We start from the raw sequence: 27,264 nt of genomic DNA on the forward strand, positions 1-27,264 counted from the left end.
AGGGAGCGGGAGGGGCAGCGCGCGCGGCGGGGCCCTTAAAAGCCTTCCCGCCTGTCCGCGCGTCCAGTCAGCGGGGCTGCCGCGCGGTCGGCGGGCGTCAGCGATGCTGGAGAATGGATCTCTGAGGAATTGCTGCGACCCGGGCGGGCGGAGTCACTTCGGCTCGGCGGAGCGGGAGGCGGCGGCTGGAGGCGCCCCGCGGCCCGCCTGGGTGGTGACGGCTCTCTCCAGCGTGCTGATCTTCACCACCGTGGTGGATATTTTAGGTAACCTGCTGGTCATCGTGTCCGTCTTCAAGAACCGCAAGCTCAGGAACTCAGGTAAGGCAGAAGTGGGAACCCGGAGCCGAGCGGGCGCCCTGCTCTGAGGGGAAGAGCCCGTCTGTGGGGCTCAGAAGGTCTCCTTCTGTCCCTGCGCGGACAGGAATGTGTGCGGGACCTCGGGCGCTCAGTGCGCTGCGGGTCCCTCCGGGCTGTGCTCTGCTCTAGCGAGTGCGTGTCATTGCGAGGCTCTTAATGAGGTACTGCTCGCTCCTTGTGGAGCTGCTGCTGCTGGGGGATCGATGTCACGTTTTAAACAGTGCTCGGAAGTACGGGGGGAAGAAGGAACTTGCCCGGAGCACTGAGGTGAGGCGTGTGGGAAGTGGAGCTCCGGCTCCGGACTGCCCGTTGGAGCTCGCCGCGGTCCTTCACGAGGTTGTTGTTCTATGCTCATGTGCCCTCCGACTAAAATAAAGTATTTTCCTTCTTTTTGAGTCATGTCTGTAGTTGTTTTCTTTTTTCCTTTATGTGCTGGGAAGTGGCTTTTTGTGCTTTGTGGAGCTTCTCATCTCTGCTGGGCAGGTTACACCTGCCTCCAACCACAACACTGCCAATCATACCCCTCGGGTTTCCCTTTTCCCCTCCGCCTTTTCTGTCAGATCCACGCACAGGGCTGTGACCTCGAGGTGCCCACAGCTCCCTGAGTAGGCTCTCTGAGGCATTCTGATACCAGGTCCTAGGAAAATGACCAGATGATCTCCTTCTGTGTTGTCTGCCCCCTGTTCTGGGCAGCAAAACCTTGCTTTGGGAGCTGTGAAGCCAGATGCACAACTGTATCATCTTGCATCTGTCCGACCTCGTGCCTAGCAGCTGCTTTACGAAGGGGAGGAGGAACTGGGTAACTGGGTGCTTGAATTTCCCGGCGTTTGGTTTTTTTTTTTGTTTTTTTGTGGATCACAGTTCCTTCAGAATTCTACATGCGGTGTTTCAGCATCTCCTACTACCTGGAACGATGCACTCATTCACCCTTATTTTTAATTAAATAATGTTTAAAGATCATCATTGTAAAGGAACGAGACCTCTCCCAAGGGAAGAAATGGGGAAGGAGCTGCTATATGCACTGGGTTCAGCGTTTTATCTCAAACTGCGTGTTCTGGAGAACTGAGTCATTATCGAGAGCAGCAGAGCAGTACCGAGGTGAGGACAGCGATGCCCGGTGCTGAACCGGGAAAGGGAGCACCGCCAGAGCTTCCCTTCCCCCGGTCCGTGCTCGAGGAGGCTGGCGATGGGACGTGGAGCCGGTCCCAGAAATCAACTCCCGGCCGAAAGGGGAGCAAGAGGGGAATTTCCTCTGGACTGCTTCCTTCACTCAATGACAGCAGAGGGAGGAGTTGGATGCTTGGAAGAATAAGCTTCAAGATGCTGATTAAAGTGCTCCATGTTGTCTGAAGGCTGATGAAATAAGACAGTCTTCTTATCTGAATAGAATATATACTAGTTTATTTCCTTTTAGTGTCATCCTTGATGTGATATCACTGACCCTGTTTCATTGATTTCTTAATCTTTGATAAGTATCCTGAAGAACAGCAGGGAGTTCCTTTAGTGTAGTCTTCATAAAGTTAAATACCTTAAAATTGCCAGTCTCTAGCTTTGCCATCAGGGAGGGATGTGTCTTGGGGATAAAGCTGAAAGGAGATAAGTTGATAAATGTTGTCAGAAAATTTTGTAAGTAGTGAGCAGAGGCAGGGAACAGTGCTGTTGGAGGAGTGGTGGAGAGAATGGGGAAGTTGTGGAGGACTGAGGCATTGCTCAGGAGCCCTCAGACAAGGAAAGATGTACCAGTGAGTGGACCTGGGGCTGCTCTTTTCTGAGCTGACTAGAAACATGCCACTACTAGCAGGATGTGGGGATGTGTGGAAAAAATGGAATGGTGAGGGGAAAAAGACATGATGAATTAGTCTTGTCTCTCTATGACATTGCATATTACAACGTGAAACCAGTAGAAAACCTGTGGGCAGCAGAGAAAAGGTCTAGATGACTGAAAGAAAAAGGAGTGATAGCACTGCAAATGCTTGATTCTCCCTTGAAGTAGCTAATGAGAGTGATTCTTCAGGAGGGGTGAGAGTAGGGATCTTTCAAATAAGCCACTGGTTTATAAGGAATAAATTAAGCAGCTCTAACCATTTCTATAGTACAAATAGTAATCCTCTATTCAGAGAGCAAACGAAGGCTTTATCGTATTTTCAGGACTTACCAATGCTGTTCCGTTCAGTGATTTACAAAGAAATCTGATTATTGCAAATGATTTAATTACACACCACTCTCCTGAAAGTTTGGTCAAAAGCAAATCTATTTTTCATGCTGATATATATATATATGAGGCACAGAGTGGAGTGGAATGAAATGACCCATTAACCTTTAGGTTGGTGAATGTTATGCTCAGCAGAAGAGAAATAGAGAATGGTTAGGACTGATGTTCTTAGAGTTTGCTCATTCACTCTTAAACAGTGGGAATGTTGCCAGCTGTACAATGGAAAGACTGTTTCATGGCGCACAGAATCTTCTCTCCTACATTTAGATTTGTTTTTGGAGGAGGGGGAGAATTTGTGCAGGCTCTTCCAAGTAGTGCATAGTATAATTGGTATGAATCAACACGCTTGTCTTCTTACATAACTGCACCCAGCCTTTTTGTGAGAGGCTGAGCAATTTCTGATCTCTAAAAGTGACTGAATTTACAGAAATTAATGCTTTTATAATTTCTAATTTTAGAGAGGAAGTAACTTAGTCCAACACTAGAAAATGAAAGAAAACTTTGTATGTCAGAATGAAATAAATTAGCCTTTCTATTTGACACTGTGTGTTGAATTTTCAAAAGTGACTATTGATTTTGTCTTCATTTAAGTACGCCCAATTGGAGGCAGCTTTTAAAGCACTAAACTTTTGCAGTGCTAAAGTTCATGTATGCTAAATAGTCACTGCTGAGCGGTGAAGCATCCTGAGGGTGTATCCAGTCACTGAAAATCACTAGATGCTTTCAAGAGTTTTGGTATGCTTTTGTGTAGGCATAGCTCTAACCACAACATTATAGCTGGAGTAAGAGCCCAGCGTGATAGAATTCAGAGGGGAGGAAAAGACAAGACGTCTCTTGTGGGAGGGAGATAGAGCAACCCATTTGTATTTCGTTGGCCTTAAAACTGTGCAAAATCAGTGGGAAATGAGAATTAGACGCATTAACTCAAATACCATTTCAAATAGTAGTGAAGATTTTGAGACCCTTTTGGTTCAGAAGAAGACCTAATATTAACCTTGGTGTGCTGCCAAAGAATGCATTAGCAGAAAGTGATATTTCTAGTATGTTTTGTCAACCCACTTTAATCTCTTCCTTTACTACTTTCTTTTTTTATATATAACAACTAGCACAGCACAGTAAGATTGATTCCCTTTCAAATCAAAACTCATGGTATTTTTCCCACGTGTGAACGTAGCTGCACTTGCATGTTAATTAAATTCAATGAGTGAGTTTGTGTGTGTGGCTCTAGAGATGGACATGCTACTCATATGCATAGGCACTGGTACAAAGTAAAACATTCCTGCACATAGATTTGTAATTTTGGAACTCGTCTTTCTACTAAATAAAAATATCCAGTAATATAATTAAGTTTTGCACTCTTTTTTTCCTTGCCATTTTCTTTTCTGTAGACTTCACATTTCTATCTGTGATATTGTTTTCCCCATTGTTACATGCTGTTTTCAATTATTCTTCATATCTTTGGATACAGCAGTTCAAGTTCCATGGGACAGAGGACAGCCATCTCCTCAGGTGGAATTTATATCTTCTGATTTTAGAAGACTACAGTGGAGATACCCATTTCTGAGCTTCTTCCTTTGGCTCCCTTTAGAACTTAAGAAGAGAAGTAAACATTTTTGGGGTACAATTCAGCCAACTTATTTTTTGGCATCTACATTAGTTTGGCATGATTCAGACCACAAAAGTGTTTATTTCTCTCTACTTAGAAAGAATCTGGAGGAACAACCTCAGCGTGGACATTAACCTTGTGGTAGGGTGAAATAAACATAAGAATTAAAAGTCATCATGTAATTCTTCTAGTAGCTTGCTCAGTTACATTTTTAAATTTGTACCTTTTTCCTCACTGCCAGTCTGCCAAAAGTTCCCATTGATCCAAATAAGACTGGTACAACTTAAATCTTTCCTGGGTCCTGAAACCACCTGGAAAAGTTGGCTTTGAATGTCAACACTGATGCTGAAAAGAATATATTTTGATGAGCAAAACATGGGTGCTTACTGTTTTTGATTTCTGATAGGACCCTGCCTAACAGAACATCTCTGCTCCTGACTTCTAGAACTCTGGATCTTAGCCCTGAAACTGTGAGTGTGTGTGGCTAGCAAGCCTTCACGTTCTCTCATATCCAAGACCTTTAGCCTTGAAGCTGCTTGGTACTGAACAATTCATGGGGACATGATTTCAACATTCACAGAAGTTCATCGAACCCAACACTTTGGACAGCCTGGTCTGGTGGTTGGCAACTCTGCACATACCAGGGGGTTGAAACTAGATGAACATTGTCATCCCTTTCAACCCAGGCCATTCTGTGATTCTCAGTATAATAATTCTGTAGTTCAAACTTCTTTTAAAATTTAAGTTTTTGCTTATTTGCTAATTTATAGTGTGTACAGTTATGGTATAAATGACTCTTCTTGGTACAGTAACTCACTAATACAGCTCATCTTTTTCTTCTGTATGTTCAGTCCCTGCTGTTCCTTCAGCACCTGCTCTTGTGCCTCATACTATTATAATTCATTCACTTTCCACTCTTTCGGTCCTCAAGAAAAAACAGATCTTGACATTTCCCTATATACAGGGAAATACAGGGTCTCAACTTTGCATTGTCACAGCACATTATTTCTCTCTTGTGTTCTGTGACCTAATACTTCTGAATCAAAGTTATTCCAATGAAGGATATCTCTGATACAATAGTTTTCTTTCATCTCTGTCCAGGCAATGGTAGTAGCAGACTGTGTGATACCATGGCAAATAGGCTCCCAAAGCTAGATCAGTTTAGAGCAACTTCCCAGGTACAGAAACTCTAGCTTTTATTAAGTAATTATGATCAGATTTGTACAGCCTCTTTATATTAGCTCATATTGAATTTTATTCCATTTTCCTTTACTTGCATCTTTGTTTCTTCTTTCCTACCAAATGTTGCTTCTATAGTTTTTCCTGCAGTTGAGATCTAAAAGTGTAGAGATTTCTTGATCCGTTCTTCCTCTCCGGCTTACTCCCTGCCTTAATTTCAGGTGCCATGTTAGCACCTAGTCTGTGATAGACAGATGGATCTTCCAGAGGTGAACTGGTAGAATTTTATTTTTTGTCATTACTCCCTGACTAATTGTTAAAGTTATGGCAAAGTTCATGCAAAAGTTGCTGATCATGCAATAAAAATGGAACAGCAGTTGTACTGCCATCACAGTAAGGAAGGGGGAAGTGGTACTAGAGGTGGGACCAGCACAGGTGCCAGGGAATCATGGCAAAGCTGCTCATCTGAGTGCAGCTCTTCCCTCCTGGGAAGAGTTGTCTTCCTGAGAGAAGAATGAGATGCCACATTCAGCCCCTTCTTAAATATCCCATCTGTAAATTGAAAGAACTACCAGCTATTCTGTGAATATTTGCTTTTATCTCCCTGAAATATCCAGTGCAAACACACCCTCAGAGACAATTAAAAGGACCTCTCCCTGCAGCTGTGTATGCAAATTCCTATGTGTCTTAGCAGCATTCCCTTTATAGCCAGCTCTCTTCTGGACTCTGGACATGCTTTTCCTTCTCAATACTTGCTGATTGCATGAGGCGTGACCTCTGCAGTAAAGCTCTATTCTTGGGTCAACCAGCAGAATCTCTTCAAGGATTCATGATGCTCTTTGATACAATCAGCCAATGAGCTAGAAGATCAAATCTACTCACAGGGAGCCAGCACAGCTCATTTTAAAAGGCTGTAATGTTTTTAGCTACTCTTAGTAGACAGATATTTACCCAGTGGCTTAAACCATTCTGTTGAGGATATTATAGGAGACTGTTTTCAGCTCACTGAATCAGTGACAACCTATTCTCTGTTTCTAGAAGTAAATCCTACTCCTATTCCAACTCACACTTCATCTGAGTAACAGAATATGTTCAGGTATGCTCCAAATTTTAGCTTCTTATAAATTATCCTTTGCAAGCAAATACTGCTGTTAAATACACTGCCTTGTTCTCAAGAAAACATATGAGAATAACTACATTATGCTGGGCTAATAAAACTAAAACTGGTTTTTTGTTTTTTTTTTTTTCCTTAGTGGAAAGAAAGAAAGAAAGATTATGGTAGTGCATTCTGAGCAGTTGCTCTGATCTTTAAATTTCCACCTTGATATGTGCATGAAGTTGATTTCCAGCAAAAGCTGATGAAAGTATGTCTAAATTACCGTGGGTGCAACTTTGTTCTTCTTCTTAACTACTCTTGTAGATCTGATATACTCTTGTTAACAATACTGGTAAACAGTGAGCTTTATCAGTCAGTGTTTTCCTGACCTGAGTGCAGATCTTGACATAACAGGAGGTAACATTAGCCTGAACACATTCAATGAACAACGTTCTTGATTGCTAGAATCTATATTACTGGGATTCTCTTTTAATATGTTACTAATTATGTATATATTTGATTATGTTTTTTAATGTACGCTGCTTAAATTATGTCTAGAGAAAAAACATTCTTCTCACAAAGTTACTCATTTTATTTGGCCACTGTTCATGGACTTTAACTGAATTTAACTTCAATTTTCAGTATTTAAGCACATATACGAAGACTATACCAATATTGCATCACTTCCACAAACATTATCTTCTTTCTGCCATTTCTGTCACATTTTTCACGTCACATCTGTCATTTGTTTTGTTAGACTGTCAAATTTGCACAATGAGGGCAACAACAGCTGCCAGGAAATATCACATGCAACCACTGGATTTGGCAGTCTGACTAATAAGATAGGGAAAATATCTGCTTAATGCATCAACCTTGTAAATATAATTATGTTAACAAATTACAAGTTCAGAGCTAACAGTGAAGGGGAAAATACATCCCTGCAGAAAAGACAGGAACCTATAAAGAATATCCTCATATCTCTAAGGTTTGCTTACACTGCCTGAAATTCTCAGCATCCTCTTGTACTAAAAGCAATTAATTTTTTCCAATTATCTCAGTATACACAACATTCAATTTGAGTTCAAATAATGAAAAAGACCTTACGTCAAATGGCTATCACCTACGAATATTTTTTATCTAACCAGTCTAGGTATTTTTATTTCCTTCTGCCTCATAGCTTGGACTGTCTTTATTAGAGTAAAAATAATCTACTTTACTGAGTATTAACTGCATAATGAAAAACCTGTGGGTATATAACAGCTCACAATGTGCAGATCCTGGCCCTGGTGATGTTCACCAACATTAAAGTCTTTGGTACTCTTTTATCTTATGTTCTTAGAAGTAGACAATTTTATTCAGTTTTCCACTGACAAGGATTTAACTAATCCTATAAACCATTTCTAAACACATGAAGGACAAGAAAGTAATTGGTAGTAACCAGATTGGATTTACAAGAAGCTAATTATGCTTATCCAATCCTGGTAGCCTTCTACAAATACATGATTAGCTTGATGGATCAGGTGAGAACAATAGCTGTTGTCTACCTTGACTTCATTTGGAATTTTGAAACTCTCCCATAACACCATCCTAAGACTACCTGACAAGGTAGGGCTTAGACAAGTGAACAGTGAGCTAAATTGAAAACTGGTTGAATGACTGAGTCCAGAGGGTTGTGATCAGTTGCACAAAACTCAGCTGCATACAAGACACAAGTGGTGTCCTCCAGGGTTTTTTTGGGATCAACACTGTTTAATATCTTCATTAATGGCCTGGATGATGAGACAGACTATACCCTCAGCAAGTTTACAGTTCAAGAAGATCATCAAAGTAGCATATGGAAAAGCGTTCTGCAGACTGGGTAAGTTGAACCTATCTTTGAATATCTAGATAAGGAGGGAAATTCTGACCCTGCTCAAGCCAATGGGAATTAGTTTTCAAAACTCTTTTTGTTAGGATCTGGTGCTTCTTCCTACTTTCTATGCAGCTGTCTCAACACTGTTCCCTGCCTCCCAGGTAAACTTTGTTGGCCCAAATTCTCTGTTTGGCTCAGACCATTATGTCTAGTCAGAGATTGTCCAGATTCTGCTGCCATATGGAATATGAAGACAGAATCTTAGTCAAAACAAAGAAACAAAGTCCCACCTGCTCTAATCTGACCAAGGAACTCTCTCTCTTTGTTAGTGACCATCTTTTTTCTACCTACTTGTTGGCAGATATAATTTTAAACGCCCCCTGTTATGCAGTGGTTCAAGTAGAATCCTCGTCCATGTGCAAAATCAACACAATCTTCCCCCTATTCCCTTGCAAAAAAAGTAAATCTGCTGTATATCTCTGCCTTATTGGAACAAGTTGCCCACAAGAGCCTGTTGAGTATCCACGGTTGAAAATAGTCAAAATCCAACTGGACAGAGCTCTGAACAACATGCTGTTACTGACCCTTCTTTGGGGTGACTTGGACTAGATAATCTCCAGATATCTCTTCCAACTTCAATGATCCCGTTGTTATATTCCCATGTCTACCACCCTTCATTTAACTTGCTCACCAAATCACAATTCAGCCTGAAGTGAGCTTTTTCCAGTCTTTTTGCAAGACTTACTGGTTCAGAGGGAAGAGCTAAATTTAGGAAATCATCATGACATATTTTGTTTATATTAAGTTGAAACACAGACCAGACAATGCCTTGGCAGAGCATACATGATCACTTTCTTTGAAACACTTTATTTATTCATCTATTTAAATGTTGTTTACAAACCTATGAGTATCATTATAAGATGAATCATGCAAGTGTACTTTACTTTAAGACCTTGTTTCTAAAAGAAGCAGATGGCACAGACTGACAACAGCTTCTGAAGACATTCAGCTCCATACGCATGTGCAGTGATGAGGCCTTCTAAAAGCTAAGAACAAAAAGGGTAAGACTGAAAGATTCATAATGGCTGTGCTCACCAAGTGTCATCTACTTACTTCTTCCACAAAATAGGAAACAGGGAGGAAAAAACAGAGATTTAAAAATAAAAAATAAAAAAGGAAAAAAAGGCTATTAGGAAGGGACTCCAGAGAATGTTACAAGCATTGGCAGCTTTTCAACCTGCACAATCTCAATATTGATGTTCCCAGGTGCTGTATTTACCACATTGTATCAGGTACCATTTTAAATAATTGCAAGACTGTCTTTGGATCCCCAACATGTCTGGGAGGGATCCCTTACTGTATGGAGCAGCAAAACTGGTTTATATGTACATGCTTCACTGCTGCTCTTACTGGTTGTACATCTCCCACATGCTGAAAATCCTTCACTGGAAGTCCTGCAGAACAGTTTAACTCATGATGTCTTCATTTCCACAAGGAGAAATCCCAACATTTTTACTGATTAAAATGCCTTGTTCTGTTTAAAGGATTTACAAGACTTAACTAAAAAATGCACCTTATCATGGCTAACTAAATCTCTTGACTAAGAAGAGCTGAATATCTCCCTTAGTCAGCAATAACCTCTATTTTATTCATTTGAAATATCTGATGAATTGTCTAAGCAACTGTGACATTTTCAAATTATATTAATTATATTTCAGATTAGTATTTTTAGTTTTTTTTCTTTTAAATTTAATTAATTCCCTAATGAATATTAGCCAAAACCATCAATCAGCTAGACAAAAATAAATGTTTTTTTTTTTTCACATTACCTATACATGCATAATTCAAATTTCCGTCCTCCTTTTTAAAAGAAAGTAGAAGTTATCCTAAGAACTTGAGCAATTTTTGTTGCTTTAAGGGAGAGAGAAAAAAACATTTTTATGTTTACATGAATTTGATACAAATTCAGGCTAACAACATTTAGCAAAGCAGTTATTATGTGTTTACTGAGCCTAAGAGTTTTTGGGAAGGTAACAGAAGATGAAGCAGCCTTTCATAGAATTGTAGAATGGCTTGAGTCGGAAGGGACCTTAAAGACCATTCCTGCTGAGGGTAGAGACACCTCCCACTATCTCAGGATGCCCAGGGCCCCATCCAACCTAGCTTTGAATGCCACCAAGGATAAGGCCTCCACAACTTCTCTGGCAATATGTTCCAGTGCCTCCCGAGCTCATACAACACCTGCCAGAACAGAATTAAGTTTTGTCCAGAGTTTTCAGTAGTGCAATTCCCTTTCTTTGTTTCCATACACCAGCCCTTTATAGTTAATCTGAATAAAATTTTAATTTTAAGGGTTGTATTTTTTTGTTTTTAACGAAGTAACAGTCTACAAAATGCTACATATTTTGCTTTTTGTATATGGAATGCAATAGAGTGTTGAGAGACTGAAAAAAAGAAGTATGTTATTAGCAAAAAGGTTATCTAGCAATTTACAGGATCCAACTAGATTGTACCCTTACTGTCCAACAACTTTTCATTTTGGCCCCTTTTTCAGCAGCAAATGACTTTTTATACTTGCAGCTTTTCCTATAGGTTTCCTATTCTCCCTCACTTGAAGCAATCAACAGTTGTGATTACTTCAAGTGAGAAAAATTAAGCTGATGCTGTGTACTGATAGATACAGGAAACACAACTCCTTTAAAGTACTAGTGAAAAAACAACAGTATTTTGTTGTTATTCAGTGATTGTATTCAGCAATTGGAGGTTTTTAAGCTAATTCATCAGCCCACAGCACTCAGAATAAGTCTGTCCTCTGTCTGAAAACCTATGGTCACCCTTGGTAATTCTCTTGGTAACTATGGGGGCTTTTCCCTTTCTCTGACCACCCCAAAGACAATATCTTTCAGTGTAAGGGCAGTAGTGTAACAGAACTTCACCACTATGCTTGCTGCATAGCACTATGCTTGCATCAATTGCAAGTAGATAGAAATGCAGAAAGTTATTCACCCTTCAGACCTCCTGTATGGGAACTGCAGAGTCCCAGCCTGAACCTCTGATTGATCACCTGAGGTGAGCAGTGAGTCAGCCAGAGGAGCACAGGTGAAGGCAATTCAGCTGTGCTGCTGCAAGGGGTGGAGCCTGGCTCCACCCCTCCTAGACCTATTTAAGAGCTGGCTACCACTGGGGAAGGGTCTCGTTCGGAGATTTGCTCTGCTGGAGTTTTGTAAGTGAGCCCAGGATAGGGGTAAGCTTTCTATTTATTCTCCTTTTGTTATCATAATCTGCTTTGCCCACCTCTCTTGTTTATTTCATAATTATAACATCTTAATATTCATTGATTATACACCTTCTGTCAACAAAAATGGTCTGGTTGTCCAGAGCAGTGGCTGGTAAGAATCTGAGTGAAGATGGTGTACCATACCACCTCAGATCAGTACAATACAGGAGATGTAGAGGAAGTTTTGCTTCCATCTAGTCTCACTGAAACTTAAAGACCTCTTCATAAAAACAGTTTTATTGGTACAGACCAAGGATGTAGTTAGCCTCATATTTTTTCTTTACCTGTAGATTTACTGACACTCATGGTAAAAAAACTGAAAATAGAACAAGCACATATGATATTTCCTGTGTTCTCTCTTTTTTTGCTTTCAGCTCAGAGCATTTACTGAATCTCATGTGTCATCTTTTTAGTGAATTTCCACTTCAACTATTTTCTCAATCATTCATTTAAGGCAGGTAAACCTTTTTGCCTCCTTGAATAAGAAGTTCTACAGGTTTATTGTCTGTTGCAGCAACCACCTGTCTGATTTGAATCCCATTGTCTTTGCTTAATATCTCTAGCTCATCTATTGCCCCATCCCTCAATACCAGCACCCCAAATTGTGTCACTTTGGAGCAGTGTGCTGGACAGGCTCTCACTTTTTTGCAAAGTATGCCTTACAGAGATGGTATTGTCCAGTGCAGAATAGTAAGGCCCATGAACCTTGCGTTTTCTTCCAAAGTAGTTTTCTGGGGAGATCCTCTGCATCTGTCTATCTTAATTTCAGATCTTTTAAATCAAAATACTTTGTTATTTTAAGACAGACTTATGAGGAGCACTTTACAATGTAAGTGATAACCTGCGCGTTCTGTTTCAGGGTGAAATTCTTGACCACAACCTAGAGACACACATGAGCTTAGATACACAGAGAAACCCAAGAAGACCAGAAGGGCTGGTGAGTAGGGCGTTTTGCTGGGACTATGAGAGACATAGGCTCAAATCCTTTTACAGATAAAAGGTCTTCTACCATGTCACTGCCCCAACTACTAGGCAACAGCAGGTTCTCTAGAAAAGACCGTCATGCATCTTCAACTTCCCCTTTTCTCTTGGAAAAACTCATAGTACCAGGAAAGTTCATTAAGTCTCAGAAATCATCAGAAACTCTAAAAATACTTATAAGCCCATAAACATGCTATCTGAGTAGCCACCAGACTTTACTTTGGAAGAAGGAGCCACTTGCTTTTGCCTTCTGCAGTTAGACGGTGCGATTTATTGTCTCTCGTTTGGCAAGCGCACTAGGTGGCAATAGAGAGTCACCATCGTCTGTGTTCAGCATGAATACTTTCACCAGAGGAAACCACGGTTTAGCTCTATTATAAATCTAGAGGTAACAAATCTGAAGGCTTTACAAAGTTCTTAACAGCACAGCATTAAAAACGTTTTTTGAACCTGGGATTCATGACAACAAACTTAAAACAGATGCCAACTATTCCATGTTTAACAAAACAAAAAAAACCTGAAGCTTTGCTCACTAAGGTATACATATATCAAGTTGCCAAGCACACCAAAGTCACAATCTCAAAAACGTATTAAAAAACAGCCCTTTTCAGCAACACTATGTTGAATGGATGTCCGGGGGAGGTTCTTTAGTTTGAGAGTGGTGAGGTGCTGGAACAGGCTGATCGGAGAGGTTGTGGATGGGGCCCTGGGCCACCTGGTTTAGTACCAGATCTGGAGGTTGGTGGCCCTGCCTGTGGTAGAAGGGATGGAACTTGACACCTGAGACCCACAGCCTAAAATTCATCTCCTAAAAATGTAGCTTCCAGCTTCAACTCTATGTTATAGGCTAGAAGACCAGGATCTGTCCCAGTCCAGCATTCTGCTAGTCACTAAGCTACAGTCTCAAGCTCCCTTTTACATTCTGAGCTTCTAGTCCTGTGAATCCTGTACTTTGCATTGGAGTTTAAGAAAGGGATGTACAAAGCATTCTCCACTAAGATATCTCAAAGTGAGGTATTTGTATCATTTTTTTCTTAAAATGAGGTATGTTTCTCCTCCTGCGTAATTTCATGGTGCTTTCATCCAGAAAACGGATGAGTAGGGTGTAAGCCCTCTTTAGTCTGTACTCCAGACTTTGAAAACTGACAGGAACTGAGACTTCTGATTTTCAAGGGTGTCTAGGCCTGAATTTCTTCTGAACAGAAAGCTCTCTCAAAGCCAATAGAGAGCTTCACAAGAAAAGGATAACTCCTATAGTAAATATTCCCTTTATGCTCTGTGTATAGTACTTCCAGTGACAGTAGATAATTTCCTTTAAACCTAGCACAGAATAACTCAAATTCACCAAACTCACCAAATATTTTGTACAATTTCATAGAACATACATTCCTAAAAAGAAATAATCTGAATGTTTAATAGGCCAAAGATTCAGCATCAATTCATCATTTACAGTACTTTTTTTTTTTTTCTCAGCATCTCCAAATACCTCCTTTCTGTCCCTTTCCATTGCATCTGTCTTCTATATATCCCAGAAGTGTCTGAAACAAAACAGCAAAGGAGTTTGTCAATGCTTTTCAACAGCTATATTCAATGAAAACCAAAATCCATCTGGCACTCTCTTGGAGCATTATGTGAAACCTTCTGTTAGTAACACATTGCTGAATGTTAGATTACATTAGTATGTTTTATCAAAGAATACCCGAGGTTCTTGCTTGTAGTGTCACAGGGAATCCAAATGCAAAAGACTTAATTCTGTGCTTCACCTGCTACTAGTGTCCGCTTCTGCTGGCTTCATTCCCACTGACACTGAGTGGATTTACATCCAAATTGGGCTGCCAGGACATGTTCAGTTCAGTGGATGAAGATCTGTCTGGATGGCTGGGCCCAAAGGGTAGTTGTGAGTGGCTTTCAATTGGGTGCTGTTCACCCATGGAGTTCCCCAGGCCTCAAGTTTTATTTTACTTTTTTTTGTCAGTGGTATGGATGAGGGGAATGAAGTACACCCTTGTTAAGCTTGTGGGTGATACCTCATTACTCGAGAGTGTTGATCTGCTTGAGGGTAGGAAGATTTTGGAGAGGGATATGTATAAGCTGTAGCCATGGGCTGTATCCAGTTGTGTAGTATTCAACAAGGCTAAATGTCAGGTGCTGCACTTGCATCACAACCACACTGTGCAGAATGATAGGCTCAGGGCAGAGTGGCTGGAAAGTTGCCTGGCAGAACAGGACCTCATGCTGTTCAGATGGATGAACGTAAGCCAGCATTGTGCCCAGGTGGCTAAAGAGGCCAATAGCAGTCTGGTCTGCATCAGAAATAGTGTGGCCAAAAGGACAGGATTGCATACTACACTCACAAGACTGCACTTCAAGTGCTGTGATGAGTTTTGGTCCCCTCACTACAAAAAGAATTGGAATTGCTGAAACGCATTCAGAGAAGATTAATGTAGCTGGTAAGGGAAGAAGAAAACAAAAGTTATAAGGAGCAGCTGAGGGAAGCGCGATTGTTTAGGCTGGAGAAGAGAAGGCTGAGGGGATGCCTCATTGCTCCCTGCCTGAACCTACCTGAAGGAGGTTGCAGTGAAGAGGGTGGTGGTCTCTTCTCTCAGGTGACAATTATAGGATGCAAGGAAATGGTCTCAAGTTGTGCTAGGAGGGTGTAGACTGGATATTTAGAAAAATTTCTTAATGGAAAGGGTGATAAGGTATTGGAACAGGTTTCCCAGGAAGGTGGGTATTCCCTGGAGATTTTAAGAGATGTGGATGTGGAACTAAGGGGCATAGTTTAGTGATGGGACTTGGCAGGGCAGGCTCATTGTTGGACTTGAACTTGAATGTCTTTTCTAACTTGAATTATTCTATGATTCCATGATTTATTTCTTCCTAATGGATTGTGAGGAAAAAATAGAGTGGACACAGGTGCTTTTAATCAGATTAAAAGGATCTCTATTTAAACCAACAGTGAAAAACTGCAGGAGCTTAAATACTTAAGTAATAATAATAATCAAAGAATCGTGAAGTAAAGAAAAAAAAAAAAAAAAGAAGACAGTGAGGAATGTGAGACATCCACATGCTGTTAATATACTCCAGTTTTATTTGCTTGGCACTGACCATGTGATTCTCCCACTTCTGTGATTTCTTATGTCCCAAATCAGCACCTGGCAGTCCAAGGTTATTACATAGCTGCAGTATCCCATGAACAACAGAGAATGAAATCGTGGTGCACAGTTAACACTCAATTCCACTTCCGTTTTTCTACAGCTGGGAGAAGCATCAGCCTTTCTCCAGGAGCAGGTAATACCTCCCTGCCTGCTCTTTGAGCCAGATAAGCTGGGACACTCTGGAAATAGAAACAGAAACCTATGCAATCCTAAATTCTGGCTACCTACCTGGTACCAGTTCTTCAGTCTCTCCACAGTCGTTAAAAAGCAAACTTTGGGAGGACTGGTCTCCTATTTTTCTGCCCTCAACCCAACCCTGAAATGAGCTGAAAGAAGTATAGAAATTACAACTCTCTGGGAAATTCTGATTGGTCAGAAAAAGGTAGGTTTCACTGGCAGCATCAAGAACCAGCAATCAAGGCCAGATCATCCATTTAAAAGCCACAATCTGGACATTCAGCAGAAGTTCTGGCTATCTCATTTATACAGTCCTTCCAGAAAATGTGCCAAAATAAATGGATTTTCTGTTAGGATTATCAGCTAAAGATAATCTCATATAATAATCTAATATATATATATATATAATATATAATAATTAATAATCTCAGAGCTATTCTCATAAATTTGTGAGTGGAGACATAGACTCATAAAGTTATTTTTATACCAGTTTATTCTTAGTTGAGTATGTTTCTGTTTTATCTGATACAGACCTTGAAACTCCTCCTCTGGAGCTCAGAAATTATTTAGACTTGGACCTAAAAAGATGCACTACAGAAGTTCCACGCAATAAAGTTGCATAGTTTTTATTACAAATCACTAATTATGAACAAGTGGAGTTTGAGAAGGGATTATTTTCAGTATTTCACATTCTTATTAATAAGAGCTTTTTATTTATTATATCTCTAATGGTCTGGTTAATGGATCTTTTAAATGTATGGCAGTTCTCCCATTTACTTCATTGTTCATTAAAAAGGCCTAACTGGCACATAAATTATACAAACATAATTTAAATAAAGGGAATAACATTAACATAAAAATTATATTTTATTTCTATTTCTGGTAGTCAGAAACAAAAATTTTAAGTTCTCAGATTTCATACTGAGCTTAATATTGGGATTTTTATTAGGAAGGGGTGACTTCACAGCCTAGGAGGGATGTCGTATGCATATCACTTGCAGAAATATCACTTGCAGAAATTTGAAGCTGTGATTGAGACAGTAAAACATACTTACCCCCTTTAATGTGTTACAATAATGAACTAAAGGGTTAGACTCACCTTGAGTATTTTGTGACCATTTTAAAAATCAGGGGAAATAAAAGTGCTGTATGTGCTTTTATGTTTAATGTTTATATGTAAGTAACTTACAGAATGAATGAAACCACACATCCCTGAATTGATACCTTTGACTAGATGGCTGTCTAGAAACTGAGCACAGAATCTGTTTTTATATGTCTATCACAAAAAAAAGCCATCTGAAGCCTTCCCGAACTTTTTTTTTTTTAAGGTTATTTTGAATACAAAGCAAGTGTCTGGCAGAGGAATGAACTATTTTTCTATGTAGTCATCACTATTAGCTATGCATTTTTGCCAGAGATGAACAAGAGCCTGCGTGCTGCTCTCACAAAAATCAACATGGCCACCTGGAGCATAGCTTGTCTTTCATGTCACTATTGCCACTGCTGAAATGCACCACCAACCACTTCACTGTGCTCACATCCACTGTTTGGGTCTCCAGAAATGTTCAGCATGCATCAATGAATGTCAGTGGGTGCCTTTTTTTCCACAGGGAAAATTCAATTAAACACCTTTACTTCTTATGTACTTCCACATCAGGTGCCGTTTTGTCAGATTGCTCCTCTGCTGCAATGTGTTGAATGGCAACAAAATGTAATGGAATGTTGGTGGGAAGGGTCAGCCTCTACTGCCATACCACCAACATCCGCCTCTGACATCGTGAGCCAACATAATGAAATAGGAAGCATTACTTTCAGAGCACTCCTTGTGTGTTCCACATGAAGACAAAATGAAGTAAGAAATCTGCAAGGGTAATTCTAAATTTTCCATAGAGGTCTGAATATGAAACTGGAAGGATAGAAGAAATATCCATAGTCATCAATTCTTGGTATTTCAAAAAATCTGCCACGAGGTTATTCGCTATTCATTCACCATCTGCCATGCCTCTCTTTTCTGCTTATATTGTTGCTAAACTGTTTCCTAGTTTGACAGGAGCAGAGAAAGAGGCATTGTGGCATTTGTACACCCTGATGAACAGACCATCAGTGGATTATTCGATTAGGGTATTTAGAAATTAAAGAGGATTACAAACCATCCAGACAGATTAGCTATCAAAATTTAAAACAGTACAGATATGTAACTTTTTGAGTCCTTGGCAAGATGTTTGATGTCTGGTAGGTATTTTCTGTAACTGAGTGGTCTTTCCATTCCAGTGAGCAAATGCGCTTCTTATAAAATGAATATAATCTCATGAAATTGAAATCTACTGGCTTATCTATTGGGTAAATTATCAAGACAATCATTACACCTAGAGGAGCTTTCTGTGGTTTCTATTTTGTCAGATAGCCCAAAGTTTCCCCTTTGATTACTCTGTGAATGTTGTTAAGGTCATTCAAAATGCTGTTTCTTAGTTGTATCAAGGAACACTTTCTCAAAGCACTTAAAAAGCATCTAAGAACTTCGATTTTCCAAAATTTTGATTGCATACTTTGTTATGAATTAGAGGAGTTTCTCTCTATTTTTGTAGGTTATTAAATTGCAGTCATGTAATATTAAACTTCATTCTACAGTCAGCCACGTAAAAGACAAAAACTTTGGATCTTACTTTGTGGCACACAGTGATAACACTCAAACCTTTAAACAGCTATAACAGTAAAAACTGCTTGAGGCCTTTAGAGATAATGTACTGTCTTTCTTCTACATCGTGAAATGGTATGTTATCTTTTTGAAAGATTCATTGCTAACTGTCCTTATTCAATACAGGTGAAATTTTCAAGGATTCGTAAACTACATATGCAGTTTTGATATTCACTTGCCAAATATACCTTCCAGTAAATTTCCAAAAATGATTGAAGGAGCTCAGTGCTCAGTTGATTTTAACCAAATAATTACATTTTAAGTATAAGCTGATGCTAGGAGGCCCAAGAGACTGGATTTTGGCACACATCCTCATGAAAACATAAATGTTTTCTAACTTTCTCCTGAGTATGAGGAAAAATGATTAGAGAAATTCTTGTTGTGGTGTAAACACATTCTGATAAAGATGCCCTTGTTCCTTTTTCAGTCTTCTCTTTTATCACAGTTTACCTAGAAGAGACCTTCAAAGTTCCTTCATCCTTCCTGTGCTCCAACCAGGACCAGTAGACCAGTACTGACAAATGTTTATTTACTTTTTTCTTACTATCTCCAACGTCAGGCACAAAGCAAGATGTTCAGCACCTCCTTCCTCATGCCATTAACATCTTTTTCTCTATATCTAGTCTGAAGCTTTCCTGTTGTAACTAAAGCTTTTTTGTGTTCAACACAAACCTGGGAAAGGATTATATCCTTCCTGACCCACTTACCTGAAGATTGTTACCAACTACCTTCCAATCTTCTCCCTAATTTATTTATTCTTTCTTCACAGATCATAAAGCTAATAAATATTCTTTAGGATAGCTCTAATCGGGGTTTACCAAGTCAGCTATCCATAGCTGTGAAAATACTTGTGTAAATTACATAAAGTGTACATAAAGAGTGAAAGAAAGGATGCTAAACTTATTACAAGAAAACATCCAAAATAAGTCCACCTGTTCTTGAGATGAGCCAAGTTTCTGTGGCTATGCATTAGTAATTCTACTCAATGTTAAGTTCCCTAGCTGGTGTGAGCAAATTCTGATGCTCATAGCCTTTTCTTAAAATAGATGAAAGAATTCCCCATTCCTTTGTTCTAATTAAGAAAGGTAGAGTTGCAGGAGCAGGTGGAGAGAACAGTGTACAAGTGAAATTCTGCAATTTTTTAAAAGTAATCCTACAAGGTTCTACGTTTTCTGTCCCCCAACTAATGGCATCCCTATTCATAGCAGTATTTCTGTGTTTAAAATTAAATGTTTTGAGAACTACTTTGCTAGATGAGGATAAAAACTCTCAGAATTTTTAAGATGAATCAGCTAATTGTTCTTTTCAAAAAATAGTTATACCCACACAATTTTAAAAGGTGTTATGTCTTTTGCGCTTCAGTACAACCAAGTATCTAAAGTTCATAGCTCTCTTGGCAAGTCTCTATAGAATTATTTCATAAAAATCAGGGGAGCCACTACTTGTCATTGTAAGGCTCTCATTTTTCATGAATATCACAGAATCACAGAATTGTAGGGGTTGGAAGGGACCTCCAGAGATCATCAAGTCCAACCCCCCTGCCAAAGCAGGTTCCCTACACCAGGTCGCACAGGTAATAGTTTATAGTAATATAGTTTATAGTAATATAGTAATAGTTTATAGTAATATAGTTTAATATATCACAGTTTTATTATAATTTTCTTATGTACAACATTTTGAAATTTCATCATTTAAAGACAGCACATTTTGAGCATATCACTAAAATTTCTTTGAACATAATCAGAACAAAAGGCCTAGAGGCTTCTTCCATACATGTAAATGCTTTCTTTCTCTTGCAATTGCACCTTTTTACTATGTGCAGATAATTAAATATACCTTTTGACAGAAAGTAGTGAAGGCAGTTCACTCTTTCTTAGTCAATGCAGTGACAAAATAACTGCAGTACAGCTATTCATGCAGAAAATTTCTGTTAGTCTATTGTGTATCCATTCAGATTACGTATAAAACAGCACATCCTTCTAATTCCAGTAGACATTGCTTTTATATGTCCTTCCCCTTGATAAATTTCAAGCCAGTTAGTATTCTACTCATAGATTAGAGTGACGTAATAGCCTGCCTACCTAGTGCAATTTAGACTTTTTTCTTTCCTTTTATTCTTGTTCTCCAGCTGTGGAGCTAGCTATACTGAAACAACTCAACACAAGCTTATGTAATGTCTTGCTATGGTTATTAAAGTACAAAATGGAAAGGAGGGTATAATACATTCACCAGCAATTTGAAACATCATGTTGCTGCAGCTATTTCTATGGTGGCCTCGGCTGAATGATAGAATTATTTACCCTACACACCCTAATGATATTATATACCTGCTGCTTGCCAACATCACCAATACTTTAATGTTGCAGATATCCAAAGTAAGATGGTTCATTTTCTTCATGTTCACAACTATGCTTGCTTTCAGACTTATGTCTATATGTCTCTCTTTTTCCCCAGGTAATGCATTTGTGGTGAGCCTGGCTTTGGCTGATCTTGTGGTGGCCTTGTATCCATACCCACTGGTGCTCTTAGCTATTTTCCACAATGGATGGACTTTGGGTGAAATGCACTGTAAAGTGAGTGGCTTTGTGATGGGACTAAGTGTAATAGGCTCTATTTTCAACATCACTGCAATTGCAATTAATCGATATTGCTATATATGTCATAGCTTTGCCTATGACAAAGTGTATAGCTGTTGGAACACAATGCTCTATGTCTCCTTAATCTGGGTATTAACAGTAATTGCAACTGTGCCCAATTTTTTTGTCGGCTCCTTGAAGTATGATCCACGCATCTATTCATGCACTTTTGTTCAGACTGCAAGCTCCTACTATACAATTGCAGTCGTGGTAATTCATTTCATTGTCCCTATCACTGTCGTGAGCTTCTGCTACCTTCGAATTTGGGTCTTAGTGCTTCAAGTTAGAAGACGAGTCAAGTCAGAAACAAAGCCAAGACTGAAACCAAGTGACTTCAGAAACTTTCTTACCATGTTTGTGGTTTTTGTGATTTTTGCCTTTTGCTGGGCTCCTCTAAACTTCATAGGACTGGCTGTAGCCATCAATCCTTCAGAAATGGCACCAAAAGTTCCTGAATGGTTATTCATTATAAGCTACTTCATGGCCTATTTCAACAGCTGCCTTAATGCAATAATATATGGACTTCTTAACCAGAATTTTCGGAATGAATACAAACGTATTTTAATGTCACTGTGGATGCCAAGGCTTTTCTTCCAGGACACATCCAAAGGAGGAACTGATGGACAGAAAAGCAAGCCCTCTCCTGCTTTAAACAACAATGACCAAATAAAAACTGATACCTTGTAAAGGGGTGATGGTTAATGCAAAAGTTTGTTACAGAAAACTCCGGTGATAGAGCTGCAATGTTCTAGTCATTCTTGCTGACTCTGGGGGACCTTCCACTTGGATGGTACTTTGTGACTGGAATACTGTCTTCTTGGTAAAGCACATTGCTCACAATTCATAATTTATACAAGATATCGATTGAAAATACATTTCAAAATTTAAGCAGCAGATGAGCACAAACTATTTTGTTTTTGAGAGTTGAATTCAACTTCAAGGCACATGAGGCACTTTTTTATTCCTGTAGGAACCTGGCATGCTTTATTCAAGGTCAGGATTCGGTTCTCAAAAGATTCAGCAAGGATACTGGTCTATGGGCACAGCAGCTCATCGAGGCTCCAGAGTGATATTTTATGTTCAATGATACAGAGCCAAAATCTCATCAGTGATGCCCAGTGCAAATACAAGAGGCAATGGGCACACACTGGAACACAGGAGGTTTGCTCCAAACACCAGGATGAACTTCTGTGCTGTGCAAACAATGGAGCACTGGCACAGGTTTCCCACAGAGGCTGTGGGGTTTCTTCCTTGGAGATTTTCCAGACCTGCTTGGAGATGTTCCTGGGCACCCTGCTCAGTGCGTCCCTGCTTGAGATGCGGTTGCATCAGATGGACCTAGAGGTCCTTTTCCACTTCCACCATTCTGTGATTCTAAGAGAAGGTGCATCAGATACTCTGTTTTCCATACATAAGGCAAATATCAGATTTCTGTGCAAATGCTGGTGGCAGTAGGAGTGTCTATGAATCACACAAATTGGAAAGAAGAGCACTGGTGTGAAAGTAAATATTAATATCAAAGCCTTTCCTGACCCGTTTCTTCTTACATGCATACACTGTATTTCTCTATTTCATGATAATGTAATATAATATATTTTTTTTCTTACATATGTACTTCAGGTAAAATTCTTTCTTTTAGAGAAAATTGAATTTCCATTGTGCTCCATTTATTTACCTCAAAATATACAACTAAAGTAAGTTGATGCACTTTAACATAATTGCCACATTTTCAACAGGCTGGAAATTGTGGCATATGTCCTGTAGTAATCTGGAATAGCAATTGGACACCAGGCATGATAGCTCAGATTGCTTCAAGTCACAGTAGACAGTAGTGAGCGACTGAATGAAAAAACCCTTTTAACTGTAATGGCAGCTGAGATACTTGCCTCATATGTAGACACCTAGTCTTGAATAAAATCCACCTTTGTTGTTTAATCTAATGTAAGCTTCAACCTTCCCTATGCAGAGAATATCTATCAGCAGAGATAGGATCCCTTTGATCTTTGATAATCATGCATCCAAAGATGTGATGAATTGCTCCAAGGTGGTGCTGGTATCATTGACTGTGGAATATTTATTTACTAGTTCAAACTAGTAAAGTTTGGGTAGTTATATCAGGATTTATTGTGCCTAATTTGGGATTTCTCCTGTGTAGCTGTTGGTACACATTCAAGTTTCTAAATTCCCACTGCAGTCCATGGAGGTCTAGGAAATAGTTCATTTTATCTTGGAATAGCTTTCCTTATTGGTCAGAGGAACTGACCGACAGACCTCACAATGTCTTCATTGATTGTAACTGAGATCAGGTAGCTCATATGTAAACACAGTTCAGTCAAAGATAGGTAATCTCAATCCCAACATTAGTGTAGCTACAGTTCATATTTATACAGTTCATGTAATGAAATTATGATTTTGAACTTTCTTTCCACTCAGCTCAAATTTATACCGGATTTCACCTTTTTTAGGTAACAGTGACCGTACAGGTCAGGTTATAGAGTGCATTATACCTCGCATCATTGCAGTCACTTACACAGTGTGATTTGCATTATCTCAAAATCAGATTTGGGGTCTTTGTGCATGCACCCAATGAATAAAGTTATCATTAGTTCTGAAATGCACATTACTCTTAGTAGCACTCATAGAGGAGAAGCAAGAAGCCCGTCAGCTTTTATTTCGATTTCAGGTATTGAAATAGGAAAGAAGGCTGCTGTCACACTCCAGTTTGTGTGAACAATATTCTGTTGTAGTTAATTTGTGAAACAGATGCACTGCTAACAAAGATGTAAAGATCTTAAACAAAATCCTTTTTTTGCACATACAGAAAAACTTCAATGAAGCATCATATTTTAATTGTTTTACTTGCTTGCCATGTAAGTTGCGGCACCATAACAAATGTGATGATTCTTCTAGTTTCATTCATGTTAACCAGCTAATTCCTGATGATTTCTGAAGCTCAGTATCCTAGGCCTCGTAAACTAGTAGCCTGATGAACACTGAAAAGTCTGAACAGATATGTGAGAGATGTAAATATTTTCTCTACATTACAGATCTATGGGTTTACTTAATTCACTACCAGTAGCAGTTAAACAATTGGGACCTATGATTATTTTACAGGTAAATTCAGAATCTTCAGTGGAACAACTTTAGCCTGGTCATAAAAATGGCTAAAAGTATCAGTCACTAAAATGTAGGTTCTTTGAACACAGTTTTGTAAGTCTGGCAGTTATGATTTTTGTATGTACTGTTTTTGCTTATAACCTCCAAATTACTGTCCTGAAGAAAGAACTAATATACCTGATATACCTATATAATATAAAATAATATACTTAATATACATGAAACTTGTCCCAGAGGACATAAGAAGTTTCAAGAGTCTTAAAAACTTGTAGGAACGGACATCAAGTTTTCTTCATTGACATTGTGGCTTTTTCTGACTTCTCTGAATACTCAAAATTTGTTGTCTGACTTGCACATAAATTAGTCTTAGAAGTGAATTGATCAGTCCTGTTTTATCGCTTATAACTTAAATCAAAATAGTCCAAAATTTTTATCAAATTCCTAATATTGTTTTAGCTCAGTGAAACATCATAACCAATTGCTTAACCACAGAACTAAGCAGCTATCATTCTGCATATTCATAGGAAGCAAATCTGAAGTCTTTGTGGAGTTATTTTACAATTTATCACTGTACATTAAAAATGAAAGATCACTTTCAAGAGTGCCTACTTCCTCAACTATCCTAAAAGAAGCTTATGCTAATAATCATTGAGTCATAGAATGGCTTGAGTTGGAAGAGGCATTAACGCCAATCCAGTTCCAATCTCTGCCATGGGATGGTTGTCCTCTAACTGTTCAGGCTGTCTTGTACCCCATCCAGCTTGGTCTTGGACACTTCCGGGAATGGTGTACCACAGCTTCTCTGGGCAGCCTGTGCCAATGCCTCACCGCACTCAGTAAAGAACTTCTTCCTAATGCCTAACATAAGTCTCCCCTCTTTGAGATTAGAACCTTTCCCCCTTGTCCTATCACATCTGCTTGTGTAAAAAGATTTCTCTTCTGTTTATAAACTCTGTTTAAATACTCAAAGGACACAGTGAAGTCTCCCTGAAGCTTCCTCTTTGCTGGGCTTAACAAGCCCATCTCCATTATCCTTTCTTCATAAGAGAGCTCCAGCCCCCTGAGCAGTTTCTTGGCTTCCTCTGGGTCCTTTCCAAAAGCTCCATATCTTTCCTATGTTGGGGAACCCAGACCTGGATGCACAAAGACAGAGCAGAGGGAGACAATCACCTCCTGCAACTTACTGGCCATCTCTCTTTTGATGTAGCCCAGGTCACTGTGGCCTTCCAGGCTGCTAGAGCATGCTATTGGCTCGTGTCCAGCTTGTCATCCACCGGAACTCCCAAATCCATCTCCACAGGGCTGTTCTCAGTGTGTTCTTCTTTCACTCTGCACTTACATCTGGGATTGCCTTCACCCAAATGCAACATCTTGCAGTTGGCCTTGTTGAACCTCATTCGGTTCATGTGAGACCACTTTTCAAGTGTGTTCAGCTCCCTTTCTATGGCATCCCTTCTTCTGTCATATCAACTGCATCATACAACTCGGTGTCATCTGCAGACTTGCTGAGGGTGCACTTGATCCCATCATCTATGTCCATTGATAAAGATGCTGAAGAGCACTGGTTCCAAGACTGATCCCTGGAGGACACTATTCAGCACTGCTGTCCACCTGAATATAGAGCTGTTGACAACAATCTTCTGGTTGCTATTACCCAACCAATTCTTTATCCACTGAATAGTCCACCAATCAAATTAATCTCTCTCTAACTTAGGGAAAAGGACAGTACATTGTTCAGAGAAGGACGTGTTTCCATATTTAATATTTTGTCAGAAGTGATAGGAATTCACTGAAACAATACTTATTATTAATGGATTCTACTACCAGGACTTTTCCTGAATGGGACCCTGCTCTGCATGGTGTCCACAAAATAAATTGAGATATTTAATGTGCCAGACACTGCTACTGAATGAGTCCTGACATGTGAACAGTAATTCATGTCTATTAAAGTAAGCTTTTGTACCAGGCATTACTCCACAGAATTGAATTTGATTTAATCTGAAAATCAATCCAGTGCATAAAATTTAAATTAAAGTAGATGGATGCCAAAACCTCTATAGGTGGCAATGTTTTATTTTTCTCTATAGCAGTGTATCCACTTACTTACATAAAATACTTGAAATTAATTTTCTCTCTGTACTTATTGCAATTAAAAATCCATTTTCCCTCAATTTATATTTGAAGGAAAAATATAAATGTAGTTTAAAATAACTCATCATCCATATAGGTTATATATTTATAACACTGTATGAAAGTATACTGAGGAAGAACATACTTGCCAACATGACTCCCATCTACAAGAAGAGGTGTAAGGAAGATCTGGGTAACTGTTGGCCCATCAGCCTAACCTCAGTGCCAGGAAAAGTTATGGAGCAGATAATCTTGAGTGAACTCACAAGGCACATGCGGGAAAACTGGCGGATCAGGCCCAGCCAGCATGAGTCCAAGAAAGGCAGGTCCTGCTTGACCAACCTGATCTCCTATAATTGAGTGACCTGCCTGGTGGATGACAGAAAGGCTGCTGATATATTCTATCTAGAATTCACCAAACCTTCGGCATTGTCTCCCACAGTATTCTCTTACAGAAGCTGGCAGCCCGTGGCTTGGATAGATGCACTCTTTGCTGAGTAAAAATCTGGCTGGTGGACCGGGTGGTGAATGGAATTAAATCCAGCTGGTGACCGGTCACAAGTGGTGTTCCCCAGGGGTGGGTACTGGGGCCTGTCCTGTTCAGTATCTTTATTGATGACCTGGATGAAGGCATCGAGTGCACCCTTGGTAAGTTTGCAGATGGCATCAAGATGGGTGGAAGTGTCAATCTTCCTGAGAGTAGGAAGGCCCTGCAGAGGAATCTGGACAGGCTAGATAGCTGGGCTGAGGCCAGTGGGATGAGGTTTAACAAGACCAAGGACCAGGTCC

General features: G+C 39.5%; 1 protein-coding gene across 1 annotated transcript; it reads left to right on the forward strand.

Annotated features, from left to right (window-relative positions):
* Positions 1–103: 103 nt before the first annotated feature.
* MTNR1B (melatonin receptor 1B) lies at positions 104–21,915 on the forward strand (the record flags this gene model as incomplete). Its single annotated transcript, XM_079538335.1, has 2 exons — positions 104–320; positions 21,047–21,915. 2 exons carry the CDS (start codon positions 104–106, stop codon positions 21,913–21,915), a joined length of 1,086 nt encoding a protein of 361 aa, XP_079394461.1.
* Positions 21,916–27,264: the final 5,349 nt, after the last annotated feature.

This window comes from Tetrao urogallus (assembly GCF_951394365.1).
Source record: "Tetrao urogallus genome assembly, chromosome: 1".
Lineage (NCBI taxonomy): Eukaryota > Metazoa > Chordata > Aves > Galliformes > Phasianidae > Tetrao > Tetrao urogallus.